We start from the raw sequence: 20,801 nt of genomic DNA on the forward strand, positions 1-20,801 counted from the left end.
AGTAGAGTGGCAGAGGTGAAAGAAAATGGTAAGAGAAAAATTGGAGACAGCAAGTGCAGACCACATTTTGGATAAGTTTTGCTGTAAAGGATGGAAGAGATGTGAGGGCAATACCTGAATAGGGAAATTAGGTCAAAAGAAGTGTTTTTTGTTTTTTTTAAATTATGGGAAAAATATCAGCTGGTGGGAATGATCCAAGAAGGAGGGGGAAAAATGATAATTCAGGAGAAAGAAAGGATGTTGCTGGATGATGTCTTTGACTAAGCAAGAGAAGATGAGATCTATTGCACAAGTCCAGAGTTGGCCTTAGATAAGGGTATAAATAGTTCATAGTAATAGGGGGGAATGCAAAGACAGAGAGCCTATACTGGTAGGTGGGTAGATGTGATGGGGGGAGCTTGGAATGTTCTTTTTGATTCTTTTCTTTTTTCAGTGAAAGAGGAAACTGACAGTATGGTTGGGGGAAGAGGTGTTGGAGAGTTGAGGATAGAAGTTAGGAAATGGTCCATTTAATGTACTCTAATATAAAATAAAAATTAAATTTAAAAAAGTATACCTGAAACTAACACAACATTGTAAATCAACTATAGTCCAATCTAAAATAAAAATTAAATTAAAAAAAGAATATTGATATTGGATTTGGATTTAGAAAACTCAGTTTTGACTCCCAGGTTTTCCACTCATCAGGTAGGTAAAATTTAACTTGTCTGTTCAATCCCTCAGGTAGTTCAGTTTCTCTATGGGTAAAATGGAGACACCTAAGGCCTGGGATTTCTATTTGTATGAGGATTAAATAAAAGAATAAATGTGAAAGGAATGCATTTTGAAGCTATTTGAACTTGAAAAATAACTTTAATATTTGAATCCGCTTATCAAGGACTTGTTCCATTACTCATTTTCATGTGTTTTACATAATCTTTTTTTTTTCTATTTTTTTTTTTTTGCCGTGCAGCTGAGGGATCTCAGTTCCCCTACCAGGGATTGAACCTGGACCATGGCAGTGAAAGCGTGGAATCCTAACCACTAGACCACCAGGGAACTCCCTACATACATTATCTTATTTAATCCTTACATTAACCCTGTGAGATAAGGCATTCTCATCCCATTTTACTGATGGGGAAGTTGAGCTTCAGAGAAAAACACCTTGTCCAAGGTTCACAAGTTAGTAGGTGGCTGAGCAGGCATTCCAAAGCAGGATTCAAATCCAAGCCTCCTACTCTTAGTAACTATCCGTTTCCAAGACATATTTTCTCTTAAATTAGCTAAAGTGTACTAATTCACTACTCTCTCTCAGAGTTTCTTTCTTGGAGCAGGTTAGAAGGGTCTTCTCCATACTTTTTACGTCACAAGAAAGCTGAGCAGTTCAGTTTGTGTACTTACTAGATCAGAAGTGGTTTTGATATTTGATTCATCCAATGTCAGTAGAAGTTGAAACAGAGGTCTGATATAAGAGAGGTGCTGTTGCCAGATTTGTAGGAGAAAGGACTTTAAAAAATATATTTCAAAAATGTAGGGGCTTCCCTGGTGGTGCAGTGGTTAAGAATCCGCATGCGCTGCCAATGCAGGGGACACAGGTTCGATCCCTGGACTGGGAGGATACCTCGTGCCGCGGAGCAACTAAGCCTGTGCGCCACAACTACTGAGACTGTGCTCTAGAGCTTGTGAGCCACAACTACTGAAGCCTGCACGCCCTAGAGCCCGTGCTCCTTAACAAGAGAAGCCACCGCAATGAGTAGCCCCCGCTCGCCGCAACTAGAGAAAGCCTGTGCCCAGCAACGAGGACCCAATGCAGCCATAAATAAATAAATAATTTTTAAAAATATATACAATCATTCCTCCTTATCCACGGGCTCTCCATCCCTGGATTCAACCTCTATGGAAGATGTTCAGAAAAAAATTCCATAAAATTTCAAAAAGCAAAAGTTGAATTTGCCAGTACCAGCTATTTACACAGCATTTACATTGTATTAGTTAGTATAAGCACTCTAGAGGTGATTTGAAATATAGGGGACGAGGTGCCTAGGTTATATGCAAATGCTACACCATTTTATATAAGGTACTTCAGTTTCAGAGGATTTGCATATGGTGGATCCTTAAACCAATGTCCCTGGGGACACGGAGGGCCCGCCATATTCTATTTCCCAACTCCACAGAGCTGGTCGGTGGCCATGCCTTTGACCGGCGACAGGAATGTGGTACCTAGCCCTATGGTGTCGGTTGGAGGGAGACGGTCTCAGAGGGATGTGTAGGAGTTGGGTGAGTGGTTCGGCAGGCCTAAGGTGGTCTCTGGGGCGTCAAGAAGGCGGAAGGAGGGCGGCTGCGCCCTCAAGGCGTGGAGTGGTGGTCGACTCCGGTGTGGGTGGGGAACGCCGTCCTGGGGGCGGGGTCTGCGGCGGAGGAGTGCGCGTCGCCACGCTGAGCGTTTCAAAAGCCCAAACCTTCCGCAAGGGCGCTGAGTGCCTGCCCGCCGAGCGGGCGCAGTTTAGCTGCTTTCCGGTGCCGGTCGAGACCACCTCTCGCGGCATCCGGGCCCCGCTCGACGGCCGCTCTCTCCTCGACGCCTAGCAGGCGGGGGTCGCAATGGTTCACTTCTTGCACCCAGGCCTCTCGACCCGGACCATCGTCCCTCCGGACGCTCAGAAGGAAGTCCTGGGCTGCGGCGTGGCGCAGGTGAGCACCGGGGAGGGGGAGGGGGGAACGCGAACCTAGGCGGGACGCCAGGCCCCTGGCGAGTGCGGCGAGTCGTCGGGGACTGTGCTGAGGCATTTGTTGGCTCGTTTGACCGACGCGGGGGTAAAGTCTGAAGAGGCTGAGCCCCTGCCAGGCTTCTGCCTTTTATGGGAAGTGCATGCCGGAGAGGAGTTTTCCTCCCAGGGCGTCCCAGCCTTGGAGCCGAGCGAGCAGACCCTGCGCAGCTGAGAGGAGGAGCGGCGGGATGAGTCCCGCCTCCCGCGTAACCCTGGGCGAGTCCCCTGCTCTGGTCTCTGATGCTCACCTGTGCCTGCGAGGGCGGCAGCTATTTTGCAGGGTGGTGTAAATTTAGACGTAAGTGCTGGGCATGGCTTTAGGCTTGGCCCGTAGTAGACGGTGGCGCTTTTTGTCATGATGCACCCAAATGCCTCAAACCTCGACCGTTCCCCCACGTGTGTTGGGGATCTGTTGCCTCCCAGAGGCTGTGACCTGTCGGTCCGGGGATCGTTAACAGGAAGACCTTCTGAGCCCGCCGGGGGGAACTGGAACCCCGAAGGCTGAAATTCCTTAAATTCCACGTGTTTGTTTCCCCCTCTTTTCTCTCGGAATGCCTGTTAGACTAAACTGAGCAAAATGCAAACCAAAAGAGTTTGTATTTGGCGCCTACTGTGTCAGGTATTGCATTTCTAGAGTAATCTCGGATTTTTTTGTAGGCATTTTACTGGTGTATAGGGAAATTGAGAACCCTTCCTTGACTTGCTCATGATCTGGAGCCTGACATCAGTTGTTCTGATGTCAGACTCCATGTTCTACAACATCCCAAGGGCTACCGGTCTTAGAACTCAAAATCTAATGAACGCTCTACCCACAATTAGTATGGGGGGGGGGAAGGAAATATCCTGATTGAGGTTGTACTTTACACGCTGACGCCGTGTTGGCTTTTGTGTCCTTCAAAGATCTAGCCTGTATTCCTGTAGACCCTTTTGAACTCACTTTTAAAAGCTCCCTAAATAATTTGTAAATTTGTTTGTAGCTAATGGAAAAGCTGCGGTTTTTTTTTTTTTTTGTGGTACGTGGGCCTCTCACTGTTGTGGCCTCTCCCGTTGCGGAGCACAGGCTCGGGACGCGCAGGCTCAGCGGCCATGGCTCACGGACCCAGCCGCTCCGCGGCATGTGGGATCTTCCCGGACCGGGGCACGAACCCGCGTTCTCTGCATCGGCAGGCGGACTCTCAACCACTGCACCACCAGGGAAGCCCGAAAAGCTGCGTTTTTAATGTATGTACTAGCACAGCGTGACAAGCACATTTTTTGTTGGCGCTGACTGGAATTGAAAAGCAAGGTTTTCTTTAGAAAAGTGATCAGACTAATCCATTTTCTGTCTGGTTCCATACTGTACTATGTACACTGGTTTTTTTGGTTAAGATTTTATTTTTAATTAATTTTAAAAGTTGTACAATGCATGAATACTTTTCCTTTAGATATATTTCTCTATGCTGTTCTTAATTTTATTTAGCAGTGTTTTGTAGTTTTTGGTGTAAAGGTCTTTTACATATTTTGTTAAATTTATCCCTGTTTTTGATAGTACCGTAAATATTTTTTAAAAGGTTATAATTTGGGGGGGGGGTATATTGATCTTGTATCCTACAACTTTGCTAAAGCCACCTATTTTCTCCAGTTTTTTAAAGATTTCTTAAGATTTTCTTTACAATCTGTCATCTGCAAATAAAGACAGCTTTACTTATTCTCTTTCAGTCTGTGCTTTTTCTTTTCTTTTTTTAAAAATGCATTTTCTAGGACCTTTTGTAGAACGTAGAAGTGGTGAGAATAGACATCTTTGTATTGTTCTAGATCTTTCACCTCCAAGTATGATACTGGCTATAGGTTTTTCCGTTAGATGCTCTTTGTCAAATTAAGGAATTTTTCTTCTGTTCCTAGTTTGCTGAGTTTTTTTGTTTTTGTTTTTTTAAATCATGAATGTGTGTTGAATTTTGTTAAATGCTGTTTCAGCATTTAATAAGATGTTTTTGTTCTTGATTGTGTTAATGTGGTGGATTTTATTGATTGTGAATTTAACTTTACATTCTAGGAATAAACACCACCTGGTCATGATGTATTATTTTTATATATCGAAGAATTCTATTGCTAATATTTTTGAAATATTGTTTATGTCTATGTTTATGAGGCAGATTGCTCTTTAGAAATATTTTATCTGGGGATTCCCTGGTGGTCCAGTGGTTAGGACTCTGTGCTTTCACTGCTGTGGGCCTGGGTTTGATCCCTGGTCGAGGACTATGATCCCACAAGCCACGTGGCATGGGCAAAAAAAAAAAAAAAATTATCTGGTTTTAGTATCTAGATAATATTGGCCTTAAAATATGAGTTGGGAAGTGTTCCCTATCCAGTTTTTTGAGTTTGTGGGATATTGGTATTATTTATTCCTTAGATGTCTAACAGAATTCACCAGTGAAGCCATTGAGACTTTAATTTCTTTGGGGGATTTTTTTTTTTAATTTTTATTTTATATTGGACTATAGTTGATTTACAATGTTGTGTTAGTTTCAGGTGTACAGCAAAGTGCTTCAGTTATACATATACATATATCTATTCTTTTTCAGATTCTTTTCCTCTTTAGGTTATTACAGAATATATTGAGCAGAGTTTCCTGTGCTATACAGTAGGTCCTTGTTGGTTATCTGTTTTAAATATAGTAGTGTGTTATGTCAATCCTAAACTCCCAATTTATCCCTCCCCCCTGAGGGAAGGTTTTAAACTATATCTACTTCTTGGGGGAAATGCTCATAAATTTTGATGTATTGTTAAAAATATTTTATAATTACTGTTAAGAGTCCTTCTTTGACCCATGGGATATTTAGAAGTGTACTGCCTAATTCCCAAATAGTTGGGGATATTCCACATATCTTTTTGTTTAATGCAAATACATTGTTGTCAGAGAACATGCTCTATGATTTCAATCCATTTATATTTATTGAGATTTGTTTTATGGCTCAGATATGATCTATCTTGGTGCATGTTCATGTGCACTTAAAAGGAGTATGCGTTCTGTAGTTGGGCATAGTATTCTATGAATGTCAGGTCAAGTTGATTGAGAATGTCAATCTATATTCTTTTTTTTTTTTTGGCCACGTAGTGTGGCATGCAGGATCTTAGTTCCCCTACCAGGGATCCAACCTATGTCCCCTGCAGTGGAAGTGCAGAGTCCTAACCACTGGACTGCCAGGGATTTCCCAATGTTAATCTATATTCTTATTCATTTTCCATCTACTTGTTTTTATCAGTTGCTGAAGACAAGTGTTAATTTCCAACTGTAGTTGTCAATTTTTCTTTTTGTTCTTTCAGTTTTTACTTTATGAATTTTGAAGCTGTTAGCAAGTGTATATACAATAGGAATTATGTCTTCTTGATGAATTGATCCTTTTATCATTATGAAATGTCCATCTTGATTTCTGATATTCTTTTCCTGAAGCCTTCTTTTTCTGACATTAAACATAGTCACTCCAGTGTCCTTACGATTAGTGTTTTTTAAACAACGCTGTTTAAAGCCCATCTCTTGTAAACAGCAGGCTTGCTTTTTTAATCCAGTTTGACAATCTGTGCCTTTTAAATTAGAGTAAATATAATTATCAAAATTGTTGTGTTTAAGTTGCTGTTTGTGTTCTATTTGTCCTTTGTGTTTGTTGTTGTGTTTCTTCTTTGCCTGGCTTCTTTTCGATTGAGTATATACATATATTTTTTTGGCCGTGCTGTGCAGCTTGCGGGACCTTAGTTCTGCGACCAGGGATTGAATTTGCACCCTCAGAAGTGAAAGCATGGAGTCCTAACCACTGGACTGCCAGGGAATTCCCTCAGTTGAATATTTTTAAAGTTTCATTTTATCTCTTCTGTTGACTTACTAGTTCTGTTCCTCTCCTTTCCCGCCCCACCCCAACTCTCTTTAATGGTCACTCAAAGATAGCAGTTTTTTATTTTATTTTTATTTTTATTTAATTAATTAATTAATTAATTAATTTTTTTGCGGTACGTGGGCCTCTCACTGTTGGCCTCTCCCGTTGCGGAGCACAGGCTCCGGACGCGCAGGCTCAGCGGCCATGGCTCACGGGCCCAGCCGCTCCGCGGCATGTGGGATCTTCCCGGACCGGGGCAGGAACCCGTGTCTCCTGCATCGGCAGGCAGACTCTCAACCACTGCGCCACCAGGGAAGCCCAAGAGAGCAGTTTTTTAAATGTGGACTCAAGACCTCTGGGGTCTCTAAGACCGCATTCTCTTTCATTAAGCCACACATTAATAAATTTGCAAAAATGTAAAACAGTGCTGCCGTTGTCACTAAACTTTTAAAAATTCTTTTTGAAAATATAGCTGTTTTAAAAAAATGTTCTTTCTTGGGAATTCCCTGGAGGTCCAGTGGTTAGGACTTGGTGCTTTCACTGCCGAGGCCAGGGTTCAATCTCTGGTCTGGGAACTAAGATCCTGCAAGCCACACGGTGTGGCCAAAAAAAAAAAGTGTTCTTTGTGTCAACATTTGATTTTTTTTAACTTTTATTATTTCTAATGCATTAATACATATTTTAAAGATCTCTTAGTTTTAATGCAGTAAATGTTGAAAGATGTAATACAATTTTTAAGAGTATAAAGTGGTCCTAAGTTTGAGAGTAACAGCTCCAGGTTTTAAAATATACATGTTTGACTTACCACAGTCTACTTTTAAATATATCGCTTCACCTTACAACAGTATTCTTTCATTTTCTCCCCTCTTTCCTGTACTTTGTACTTTTGAAATAATACATTTTACTTCTCCATGTTAGAAATTGCACAATATATTGTTTTTACTTTTTCTTTGATGAATCAGTTATTTCTTAAAGGAATTAGGAAATAAGAAAGATATTTTCATTGCACTTGGTTTTTCTTTTTTTAAAAAATATTATTTATTTATTTGGCTGCACTGCTTCTTAGTTGTGGCATGCGAGATCTTTAGTTGTGGCATTCAAACTCTTAGTTGTGGCACATGGGATCTAGTTCCCTGACCAGGGATCAAACCTGGGCCCCCTGCATTGGGAGCGTGGAGTCTTAACCGCTGGCCCACCAGGGAAGTCCCTGAAAATGTTATTTCATTGTCTTCTGGCTAGTATTGCTTCTGATGAAAATTTAGTGGTCATACTTCTTTTTTTTTTTTAAAACTGTGTCCACATTACCTCTGGTTCCCTTTCCCCCAGTCTTAAGGTTTTTCTCTTTATTGTTGGTTTCTAGACATTTATTATGTTGTGGTATCTTTTGTTTATTTCACTTTGGGTCCATTTTTGCTTCTGGGATCAGTGGGTTTATATTTTGTATCTAATGTCAATATTTTTTGACTTTTTAAAAAAGAAAGCTATTAAGCTTGTTGTTCTTTCTACCTGGTGAATTAACTGTGTAATTCGATAAATATTAAACTGTAAAATAATTTCATAGATTCCAAGTGTAGGACATTGTCCTCCTTGACCATTATTTCTTAAAATATTTTTTCTTCCCCAATAACTCCTCTCTTCTGGAGTTTCAATAATCCATTTGTATTAAACTGCTTAAGATTGTCCCTTGGGGTTCTATGCTTCTCCACTTTTTTTTCCCAGACTTTTTCTGATTCAGTTTAGATAGTTTCTATTGCACTACCTTCAGCTTCACTTGTCTTTAATTTTGTAGTATCTAATCTGTTGATAATATCATCTAATGTGTTGTTTACGTTAAATGATGTATTTTTCAACTCTGAAAGTTCCATTTGGGTCTTTTTCAGATCTTGCACTTCTGTGTTGAGATTGCATATTTATTCCCTCGTTATATTCATATTCTCCTCTATATCCATGAATTATAATATCTGTTTAAAGTTCTTATCTGCTAATTGTGTTATTTCTGGGCTCCTTCCTCCCTCCCTCCCTTCCTGGCATTGCGCAGCTTGTGGGATCTCAGTTCCCTGACCAGGGATTGAACCAGCACCCTAGGCAGTGAAAGTGAAAGCATGGAGTCCAAACCACTGGACCTCCAGGGGATTCCCTGGGTCTGTTTCTGTTGACTAATTTTATTTTCTGTCCTGATTCTTACCATATTTTATTGTAAGCTAAACTTTATGGATACTATTGTGTTTAGATTTTTGTTGTCTTCCTGAGTCAGGCCTATATGTGAGGTTTTTAAAACAGATTTTTTTTTAGGGGGGATCATGCTTTGTGGCATGCGGGTCCTTAGTTCCCTGATCAGGGATTGTATTCGTGCTCCCAGCAGTGGAAGTACGTGTTCCTAATCAGTGGACTGCCAGGGAATTCCCTGAGGTTTTAATTTTTAAATTTTTGTTCATTTATTTTTTAAAAGATTTATTATTTATTTATTTTTGGCTGCATTGGGTCTTAGTTGCGGCACACACAATCTTTTTTTTTGTGTGTGGTACTCGGGCCTCTCACTGTTGTGGCCTCTCCTGTTGTGGAGCACAGCCTCCGGACACGCAGGCTCAGCGGCCATGGCTCACGGGCCCAGCCGCTCTGCGGCATGTGGGGTCTTCCCAGACCGGGGCACGAACCTGTGTCCCCTGCATCAGCAGGCGGACTCTCAACCACTGCGCCACCAGGGAAGCCCACACAATCTTTATTGAGTCATGCGGGATCTTTCATTGCGGTACACGGGCTTCTCTCTAGTTGTGGCATGCAGGTTTTCTCTCTCTAGTTGTGGCACGAAGGCTCCAGGGCATGTGGGCTCTGTAGTTTGGGGCACGTAGGCTCTCTTGTTGAGACGCTCGAGCTCAGTAGTTGTGGCATGCGGGCTTAGTTGCCCCTTGGCAGGTGGGATCCTGGTTCCCTGACCAGGGATTGAATCCTGGTCCCCTGCATTGGAAGGCAGATTCTTTACCACTGGATCGCCATGGAAGTCCCCCCTGAGGTTTTTAAAGTGCTATTGTAGGGACTTCCCTGGCAGTCCAGTGGTTGAGACTCTGCGCTCCCAAGCGCAGGGGGCACGGGTTTGATCCGTGGTCGGGGAGCTAAGATCTTGCATGCCATGTGGTGTGGCCAAAATCAAATCAAAACAAAACAAAGATGCTATTGTAAATTTTTTAAATTTAATTTTCCAATTAATTGTCGGTTGTATGTAAAATACAGCTTTTTGTTTGTTTTGTTTTTTTACCTTGTACCCATTAAAACATGTTCATTAGGAGAGTTATATAGTACTGTTTATATTTTAGAAATGATGAGTCTAAACTCTGGGTAGAGATGGATTGGAAAAGGATTAAGAGTGAAAGTAGAGAAACTAATTTGGAGTTTTTTAGTATTCTAGGAAAGATATGGTAGTGACTTGCATTAGAAATTAGTAGTGGAGCTAGAAAGAAGGGGATGAACTAGAAATTTATTTGGGAGGTTTAACAGTCATATTCACAGCAGGAAACAGATGACACACTCAGCATAGGGATAATTTAATGAGAGTTTAATTAAGGGACTACTTGCAAAGATAAGGGAGCGGTATGGAAAACCATAGTAATATACTACTCAATGTCCGGTAACAGTAGCTATTGCCACCCCTAGGCCCAAAGGACCTCTCAGAAGGAATATCTTAGTTCATTTGGGCCGCTATAACTAAAATACTGTAGACTGGGTGACTTATAAACAACATAAATTTATTTCTCACTGTTCTGGAAGGCTAGGAAGTCCAAGATCAAGGTGCTGGGGGATTTGGTGTCTGGTGAGAGCCCAGTTCCTTGTTCATATACATCTTTTTGCTGTATTCTCACATGGCAGAAGGGACAAGGGAACTCTCTGGGGTCTCTCTTATAGGGGCACTAATTCCATTCAGTGAGGGCTTCACCCTCGTGACCTAATGACTTCCTGAGGTTCCTCCCTCCAAACATCATCAAATTAGAGGTTAGATTTCAACATAAGAATTTTGGGGGGACTTTCCTGGTGGTGCAGTGGTTAAGACTCCACGCTCCCAGTGCAGGAGGCCTGGGTTCAATTCCTGGTCAGTGAACTAGATCCCACATGATGCAACTAAGAGCCTGCATGCCAAAGGGGAGATCCCACTGACCTCAACTGAAGATCTCACATGCGGAACTAAAGATCCCGCATGCTGTAATGAAGATCTTGCAGGCGGCACTGGCGATCCCACGTGCCATAAGTAAGACCTGGTGCAGCCAAATAAATAAATAAATATTTAAAAAAAAAAGAACTTCAGAAGAATACAAACATTTAGTCAGTAGCAAGGAGAGAGGACTGATTTTAGAGGAGTGATGAGGGAGACATAGCCTGCCCAGGGTACTTTAAAAGAGAAAGAGCTGGGGAAATTATCTGTAGTGATTCCACACAAGTCGCCTCAGAGTAGAGGTAGAGAAGATTAAGGAGTGGGTCTGGGTGTGAGGTAGGTAGCAAATGGAAGATATCTGGCACAAGTAGAACCAACAGGATTTGCTAATTTATTGGATGTCTGTCTTGTGTGGGATGTTGATTAAGGGTAAGGAAATGTCAGTAAAGATTAAGCAGCTGAATAGATGTGATGGTGTTTACTGAGTAGGGAAAGACCGGGGAAGTTCAGTTTCATACATGGTGAGTTTGAAGTATTTGTGACACAGTTAAGTAGATATGTCAAGGAGACAACTGGTTATCTAACACTGTGGCTTAAAGAGAGATCTGACCTGGAGGTAGTAATCTAGAATTCATTGGATTTATAGATAATATTTAGAATCATGAAATCAGTAGTTAGATATTATAGAGGCAGAGTCATTAGTCATTAGTGGTCTTGGTGGGAAATCGATCTCTAAAACATGCTACTGATTTATAAAACAAAAACACGTAACAGAATACTGTAGTATAATTCTATTTATATAAGTTCAAAAGCATGCAGAACTAAACAGTATTCAGGATAATGATTACCTCTGGGTGAAGGGATGAGAAGTAGCATCAGGGAAGGCTGTATAAGGAACTTCAAAAATTTGGTATATTCTATTTAAGCTGTGTGGTGAATACAAGAATGTTTTTAAAATATTTATATGTATATATTTTTTTTACTGTGTTCGAGTTCTTTTTATTTTTTATTTATTTATTTTTTAACATCTTTATCGGAGTATAATTGCTTTACAATGGTGTGTTAGTTTCTGCTTTATAACAAAGTGAATCAGCTATACATATATCCCCATATCTAAAAATATTTACATTGTTTTCTATTTTATTATATTATTTAAATATTTTACATATGTTCTAAACATCTTTTATATGGATTTAATCTTTACTGTATTTAAAAAATATTTATTTATTTGTTTTTGCTGGGTCTTTAGTTGCAGCACATGGGCTCCTTAGTTGTGGCATGTGAACTCTTAGTTGCCGCATGCATGTGGGATCTAGTTCCCTGACAGGGATTGAACCCAGGCCTCCTACATTGGGAGCATGGAGTCTTAACCACTGCACCACCAGGGAAGTCCCCTTTACTGTATTTTAAAAATGAGGCTGCCATGTCCAATAATATGGCATATAATGTCATAAAGTCTTAAAAGGAAATATTCTGGATAAAATGTAACAAACACTTTCAAATGCAAAGTAAGGAAAATCCCCAGCATCCCCACCCAATTCAAAGAAGCTGGAAATCACCACTGTAAGCAGGCCCTAAAATAACCAAAGATTAGAGACTAGACCTTTGCCAAAAGCCAGCGGGATGTTTGAATGGAGACTGTGAACTGTAATATATACATATGTATATGTATATGTAAACATGGGTTAACAAAGGCTGGTCATGCTTCAGTGAAATGGTAGGTCTAAAAAAATCTGCTTATGGGAAAGGGAAACAGGGAAGCTTGTCAGTTTTGGCTTGGATTTTGAGTGAGAAAAATATGTCCTAAAAATTTGCTATCACAGGTCTGTCCTCATACAGACTAAGGGTTTTAACTGACATTTCTAGCTTGGTTCAGGAAATGTGTAGCTGAGAAATTATCAAAATGGCCCCTGGTGATGCCCCTAAGTAAGTAGCATTTAGCATAATCTCTCTGATATGACATATCTTCTGCCCAGGCTTCACAGGAGTGTACAGTAAACTCTCACTAAAGATTAGCTCATGGACTTCCCTGGCAGTCCAGTGGTTAAGACTCTGCACTCCCAATGCAGGGGGCACGGGTTCGATCCCTGGTCAGGGAACTAAAATCCTGTATGCCGTGATGTGTGGCCTAAAAAAAAAAAAAAAAAAAAAAATTAGCTCACAATCTTAAATTATAAAACATGAACCTCTATGATTAAGAATCAACAGAGGGACTTCCCTGGTGGTCCAGTGGTTAAAGAGAGATCTGACCTGGAGGTAGTAATGCAGGGGGTGCAGGTTCAACCCCTGGTCAGGGAGCTAAGATCCCACATGCCTCACAGCCAAAAAACCAAAATGTAAAGCAGAAGCAATATTGTAACAAACTTAATAAAGACTTTAAAAATGGTCCACATTAAAAAAAAATCTTAAAAAAATCAACAGAATCAATAACTAACAGAATTAGATTCCCAGAGACTTCAGAAAATGGTATTATTGAAACAGTATAAAATAAGTGTATTTAAAATTTATTAAAGAAATAAAAGATGAAATAAAAATGAAAAAAGAACAATATACAATTCAACAATGAAGAACTAAATGCCACAGAATAAAGAAATAGTAACCTGGAAGATAGATCTAGAGAAATTACCCACAAGAAGCATAATTTCCATTTTCACATGGGCATATGAACCAATTCTGGTTATGAGACCGAAGTAAAAGTCTGCTGAGACTGTTTCAGGGAATTTTTTTGCTTCGTTGGCTCCTTTCTGACATTAATTCTGACATGGCGAGGATTTGGAGCAGTTGAAGCTCTCATATGTTCTTTTGGGAATGCAAAATAGTACAGCCACATTGTAAGAACGGGTTAGCACTTTGTTATGTAAAGTTAAATACATGCTTAACATGTAGGAAGTGTTGAATTCCAGGGACCCAGGAATCCCATTTTTAGGTAACTACCCAAGAAAAATGAAAACTATGTTCCCACAAAACTTTGTGAATAGTTATAGCAGCTTTATTCAAAGTTGTCAAAAACTTCAAGTAATCCAAATGCCCTTCAGTTGGTGAATAAAGAAATTGTGATATATTCATTGCAGTGGAATGCTTCTCAGCAATAAAAAGGAACAAATTACAAAAACATGCAGCAACACAGATGAATCTGTGTTAAATGCATTATGCAAAATGAAAGATGTCAGATTCAGAAGGCCCAATTACTTAATGATTCTATTTATATGACATTTTGGAGAAGGCAGAACACTGGGAACAGAACGAAGATAAGTGGTTGCTTGGGGTTGGTGGGAGGGATTGTCTGCAAAGGGACACTAGAGAATTTTTGGGTCATAGAACTGTTCTATATCTTTATTATGGTGGTAGTACACGACTGTATGCATCAGTCAAAACTCGTTGAACTAACTACACCAAAAAGTAATTTTTTTGCTATATGTAAATTATACCACAGTTAAAAGAAAAACAAAAATGAATAACAGGATAGTGATTACAGCGTGCAGATTAAACTTACTGAAGAAATATGGTTGAAGAGGATGTGGGGGTCAACAGAAGGCTTTTGTTTTTAAGGCAAATAATAGAGCATAAATTGTATGTTAAGAGTGATCCAGGGGCTTCCCTGGTGGTGCAGTGGTTAAGAATCTGCCTGCCAATGCAGGGGACACAGGTTTGAGCCCTGGTCTGGGAAGATCCCACATGCTGCAGAGAAACTAAGCCCGTGCGCCACAACTACTGAGCCTGCACTCTAGAACCCACGAGCCACAACTACTGAGCCCACGTGCCACAACTGCTGAAGCCCGTGTGCCACAACTACTGAGGCCCGTGTGCCTAGAGCCTGTGCTCCGCAACAAGAGAAGCCACCGCAATGAGAAGCCTGCACACTGCAACGAAGAGAAACCCCCGCTCACCGCAACTAGAGAAAGCCCACCACAGCAATGAAGACCCAGCATAGCCAAAAATAAATAAATAAATAATTTTTTTTTTTTTTTAAAAAAAAGGGTGATCCATTTGATGGGAATTCCCTGGTGGTCCAGAGGTTAGGACTTGGTGCTTTCACTGCCTGGGCTCAGGTTCAGTCCCTGCTCAGGGAACTAAGATCCTGCAAGCTGTGTGGCCTGGCCAAAAAAAAAATGAATGATCCATTTGAGAAGGAGAGTTTGAAGATATGCATGAATGAAGAAATAACAAGGAGGGGCCAAGGCAGGAGGGATGAAATCCAGCCTTCACACGTGGAAGTGTTGGTCTTTGCAAGGAGGTACGTGTTTTCCATATAAGAGGAGACCAAGGAAAAGATGCATGCAGTTCCGAACTAAATTTGATGGTGAGGTGGCTTCATTTTTCTCACTGAAGTGAGTCAGATTCTGTTACCAGCATGAAATGGGTTTGAGGAACAAGTAGAGGCATGAAATAATTCTTGCCTGATGGTGAGAAAGTGCCCTGTCTAAAGAGACCTTGAAGGATTTCCAGCTACGGAGGGCTCATTTGAAGTTAATGTTTATGAATTTTCCATGACATACTATGTTGTCGTACTCTTCCCTTCTTCTTCTTTTTTAAAAAATATTTATGTATTTATTTTTGGCTCTGTTGAGTCTTAGTTGCGGCACGCAGGGTCTTCATTGAGGCATGTGGGATCTTTCATTATGGTGCACGGGCTTCTATCTAGTTTTGGCCTGCAGGCTCCAGGGTACGTGGGCTCTGTAGTTTGGGGCACGTGAGCTCTGTAGTTTGGGATACGTGAGCTCTAGTTGAGGTACGCGAGCTCAGTAGTTGTGGTGTGTGGGCTTAATTGCCCCGTGGCATGTGGGATCTTAGTTCCCTGACCAGGGATTGAACCCATGTCTCCTGCATTGTAAGGTGGATTCTTTACCACTGAACCACCAGGGAAGTCCCTTCTTCCCCTCTTCATAGATGATTAGTTGCTGGGTGTTGCCATAAAAAAGGTGAATAGTGAAGTTCTTCAAGGAGAATGTCTTAGAGTGTAATGGAGGAGAGGGAACAAGGAGTTGAGGATATTTGTAAAGGAGTAATTTATACTTCGGACTATGGAGGGAATTTAATCAGTTAAAAGTGAGGTGGAGGTCAGTGAATGTATTGCATGTTGAAACCTTTGACAAAAATGCAATCTCCGGGGCTTCCCTGGTGGCGCAGTGGTTGAGAGTCCGCCTGCCAATTCAGGGGACACGGGTTCGTGCCCTGGTCTGGGAAGATCCCACATGCCGCGGAGCGGCTAGGCCCGTGAGCCATGGCTGCTAAGCCTGTGCGTCCGTAGCCTGTGCTCCGCAATGGGAGAGGCCACAATGAGAGGCCCTCGTACTGCAAAAAAAAAAAAAAAAAAAAGCAATCTCTGGCTAATCACTCTCTCTTCATGTCTGAGTGCCATACCTTTCAAATATATATTTTAAAAATTTTATTTATTTATTTATTTGGCTGCACCGGGTCGTGGTTGTGGCATGTGGGAATCTATAGTTGCAACATGAGAACTCTTAGTTGAGGCATGTGGGACCTAGTTCCCTGACCAGGGATCGAACCCATGGCCCCTGCATTGGGAGCACGGAGTCCTAGCCACTGGACCACCAGGAAGTCCCTCAAATATTTGTAGAATGAACAAATGCCAGTCTCTTAGAGAAGATGTCTTACATCTGTCAGTTCTAATTCTTCTACAGCCTCCTGGGTATAGCAACCTTTTACAGTGTGAACACTTATGAGGGTGGGAATAGGCAGGCCTTCTTATCCTCTGGCATGTAGTAATCATTCAATAAATATTTGTTGAATGAATGACCATGTGATTTCTGCTTGATTAGTCCCTTACGTTGTATGAAATTGTCAGATTTATTGGATGTATTCCACACTGAACTGTTAGCTCCAAAAGGATTAGAACTATATCTTACTCATCCCTGTATTTTTAGTGGCTGGCACAGAACAGGAGGTAAGTGAAGGGTTGAGAGAACTTAATTTTTTTTTAAGATACAACAGAAGCTACAACAGATAAAAGTCTTCCATTCAGTTAATAGTTGGAATAAGGTAGTTTCATTACATATAAATCATTAGAGTGAGGAAAATGTAGCTTAAGATATCCTCATTAAGTAGTTTGATGTATGGCATGACCACTTTTATGTTGTATTTTTATAGATGTGTTCTAACAAATTTGTTTGGGGGTTTGTTTGCTAGGAGGAGGCGTCTCCCTACTCTTTGGTCAACATCTGCCTGAACGTCCTGGTTGCTAACCTGGAGAAATTGTGTTCTGAAAGATCTGATGGAACACTTTGTCTTCCGGAGCATTGGCGTTTCCCTCAGGAATTAGCTGATCAATTCATTGGGGTCATGACTTGGCAAGGTAATGATAAGGCTCCTTTATAGTGTACTTCTATAGCATTTTACTGTTTGAAAAGCACTTTCACATATAATTCCTGTTTTGCTCCTCACAACAGCCCGGTGAGAAATATAGAAGTTATTCCCATTTTATTTGTGTGGAGGTTGATTCTCCGAATCTCTCTGGGATCCCTTGATGGAAGTTGTCTTGTGTCTAGGCTTGCCCTGGTGTTGCTATAGTCTCATCTCCCATTCTTTTCTTTGTGAACATGAACCTTTAAATTTTTTTCCTTTACCTCCTATTGTAGTGGGGCTTTCAAAGAGCTATGTTTAATTTACGATGTTACAGTTTTTTCTTAATGAAAAATTTTTGGGGGTAACACATTATTGAGATAAAATTCACATACTGTATAATTCATCCATTTAAAGTATACAATTCAGTTTTTATTTTTTTTAGTATATTCACAGATTTGTGCAGCCATCATCACAGTCAATTTTCATCACCTTAAAAAAAATCTCCGTATCCATCCCACCCTAATTTTAAGTAGTCATAATCTACTTTCTACCTGTATGGATTTGCCTTTTCTGAACATTTAATATAAATGGAATCATTCAACATGTGGCCTCTTGTGTCTGTCTTCTTTCACTCAACATAGTATTGTCAGGGTTCATCCATGTTGTAACATCAATCACTATTGAATTTTTATGGCTGCATAATATTCCACTGTATTGATATACCCCTTTTTATTCATTTCTCAGTTGATGAACATTGGGTTGTTTTTACATTTTGGCTATTATAAATAATGCTACTATAAACATTAGTGTACACATTTGTGTGTGGGCATATGTTTTTATTTATTTTGGGTGTATACCCAGGAGTGGAATTGCTGGATTAAATGGTAGCTCTGTGTTTGACTTTTTGAGGAGCTTCCAAACTCTTTTCCAAAGTGGCTGCACCATTTTATGTTCCCACCAGCAGTGTTACAAGAGTTCAGATTTCTCCACATCCTCACCAAAACTTGTTATCTGACTTTTTGATAGCCATCCTGGTGGATGTGAAGTGGCATCTATTGTGATTTTGATTTGCATTTCCCTAGTGACTAATCATATTGAGCGTTTTTTCATGTCCTTGAAGGCCATTTGTTTATTCTCTTTGGAGAAGGCTCTATTCAGATTTTTTGCCTATTTCTTATTAGGTTATTTGTGTTTTATTATTGAGTTGTAAGATATGTCCCTCATCAAACATGGTTTGCAGTTATTTTCTCCCATTCTATAGATTGTCTATTCACTTTGTTGATAGTGTCCTTTTACTCATAAAAGTTTTTAATTTTGATGAAGTTCAATTTATCTTTTGTTGCCTATGCTTTTGGTATCATATCTAAGAATCCATTGCCAAAGCCATTGCGAAGTCCTAAAGATCTTACACCTATATTTTCTTTTAAGAGTTTCATTGCTTTCACTCTTATGTTTAGTACTTTGGTCCATTTTGAAATAATTTTTGGCATGAGGTGTAAGGGTCCGGCTTCATTATTTTGCATGTGGCTGTACAGTTGTCCCAGCACTATTTGTTAAAAAGGCTGTTCTTTTTGTGTTGAATAGTCTTGGCATCCTTGTTGAAAATCAGTTGACCATAGATGTATGGGTTTATTTTTGTACTCTGAATTCTATTCCATTGATTGATGTGTCTGTCCTTTTGTCAGTACCAAGTAGCTTGATTACTGTTTGCTTTGTAGTGAGTTTTGAAATTGTTAAGTGTGAGTCTTCCAACTTTGTTCACCTTTTTCAGGATTGTTTTGGTTATTCTGGGTTCCTGATATTTCCATGTGAATTTGAGAATTGACTTGTCAATTTCTACAAACAGTCCAGCTGGGATTTGAATAGGAATTGCATCAAATATGTATAATCAGTTGGGGGATTATTGCCATCCTAACAGCATTAAGTCTTCTGATCCATGAATATGATATCTTTCTATTTAGATCATCTTTAGTTATTTTCACCAATGTTTTACCATCTTAATAATCTGAAATCCTTAATACATGAGCATGGGAGAGCTTTCTATTTATTTAAAATAGATCTTTATTTCAACAATATTTTCTAATTTATGGGTATAAGTTTACATCTTTGTTAAATTTATTTCTAAGTATTTTATTCTTGATGCAGTTACACAATTGCTTTCTTTTTTTTTTTTTTTTTTTTTGCGGTACGCGGGCCTCTCACTGTTGTGGCCTCTCCCGTTGCGGAGCACAGGCTCCAGACGCACAGGCTCAGCGACCATGGCTCACAGGGCTAGCCGCTCCGCGGCATGTGGGATCTTCCCGGACCGGGACACGAACCCATGTCCCCGGCATCGACAGGCAGACTCTCAACCACTGTGCCACCAGGGAAGCCCACAATTGCTTTCTTAATTTCATTTTTGGATTGTTCTTTTTTTTTTTTTTTTTCGGTATGCGGGCCTCTCACTGCTGTGGCCTCTCCCGTTGCAGAGCACAGGCTCCGGACGCACAGGCCCAGCGGCCATGGCTCACGGGCCCAGCCGCTCCGCGGCATGTGGGATCCCCCCGGACTGGGGCACGAACCCATGTCCCCCACATTGGCAGGCGGACTCTCAACCACTGCTCCACCAGGGAAGCCCGGATTGTTCATTTTTAGTGTACAGAAATACAATTGATTTTTAAAAATTATTTTTAAAATTTTTATTAGGCTGTGCTGTGTGGCATGTAGGATCTTAGTTCCCCATCCAGGGATCAAACCCGTGCCCCCTGCATTGAAAGCACAGAGTCTTAACCTCTGGACCACCAGGGAAGTCCCTACAATTGATTTTTAATGTTAATCATATACCGTGGAAACTTGCTGAATTGATTTATGCGTTCTAATAGTTTAAAGGATTTCTTAGAATCTTCTGTATACAAGATCATGTCATCTGCAAATGGAAATAGTTTTACTTCTTCCTTTCCAATTTGGATGCCTTTTATTTGATTTTCTTGTCCAACTGCCCTGGCTAGAACCTCCAATACAAAGTTGAAGTATTGAAACATTCACCCTTTTCTTTTCCTGATCTTAGGGGGAAAGCATCTAGTCTTTTACCATTAAGAATGATTGTAGCTTTGGGTTTTTTGTAATTGCCCTTAACAGGCTGAGGAGGTTCCCTTCTATTTTAGTTTGTTGAATGTATTCATCAGGAAGAGGGTGTTGGCTTTTTCTGCATTTGTTGAAATGCTCACGTGGGTTTTGTTTTTTATTCTTTTAATGTGGTGTATTACATTAATTTGCTTTTGGATGTTAATCAATCCATGCTTTTCTGGGATAAATCCCACTTGGTCACATTGTATAAATCTTTTTGTATATTACTAGATTCAGTTTGCTGGTAATTTGATGAAGACTTTTGCATCTATAATTTAAAAGGATTTTGGTCTGTGATATTTTGTTCTTGTGATGTCTTTATATGGATTTTTGGCATCAGGATAAAACTGGCCTCAATGAATTGGGAGGTGTTCTCTCTTTTTTTTTTTAGAGGAGTTTGTGAAGAATTGGTATGTATTCTTTAAATGTTTGGTAGAATTCAACAGTGAAGCCCTCTTGGCCTCTTTGTGTGGATAGTTTTTTGATGATGAATTCAATCTATTTACTTGTTATAGGTCTATTCATATTGTCTGTTTCTTCTTCAGTAGCTTTGGTAGTTTGTGTTATTCTGTGAACTTATCCATTTCATTTAAATTATCTGATTTATCAGCATACAGTCTGTTCATGATATTTCTTTACAATTCATTTTATTTCTAC

General features: G+C 40.3%; 1 protein-coding gene across 1 annotated transcript in view; it reads left to right on the plus strand.

The window, feature by feature from the left end:
* Positions 1–2,580: 2,580 nt before the first annotated feature.
* The window catches only part of ZYG11A (zyg-11 family member A, cell cycle regulator), a gene marked incomplete at both ends in the record, with an annotated part of 58,580 nt that continues 40,359 nt past the window's right edge, over positions 2,581–20,801 (plus strand). The window contains 2 exons of the mRNA XM_079698303.1: positions 2,581–2,670; positions 16,884–17,049. Of these exons, the coding sequence (XP_079554429.1) occupies positions 2,581–2,670; positions 16,884–17,049 (256 nt within the window). The remainder of the gene's footprint in view (positions 2,671–16,883; positions 17,050–20,801) is intronic.

The sequence above is a fragment of the Hyperoodon ampullatus genome (genome assembly GCF_949752795.1).
Source record: "Hyperoodon ampullatus genome assembly, chromosome: 2".
Lineage (NCBI taxonomy): Eukaryota > Metazoa > Chordata > Mammalia > Artiodactyla > Ziphiidae > Hyperoodon > Hyperoodon ampullatus.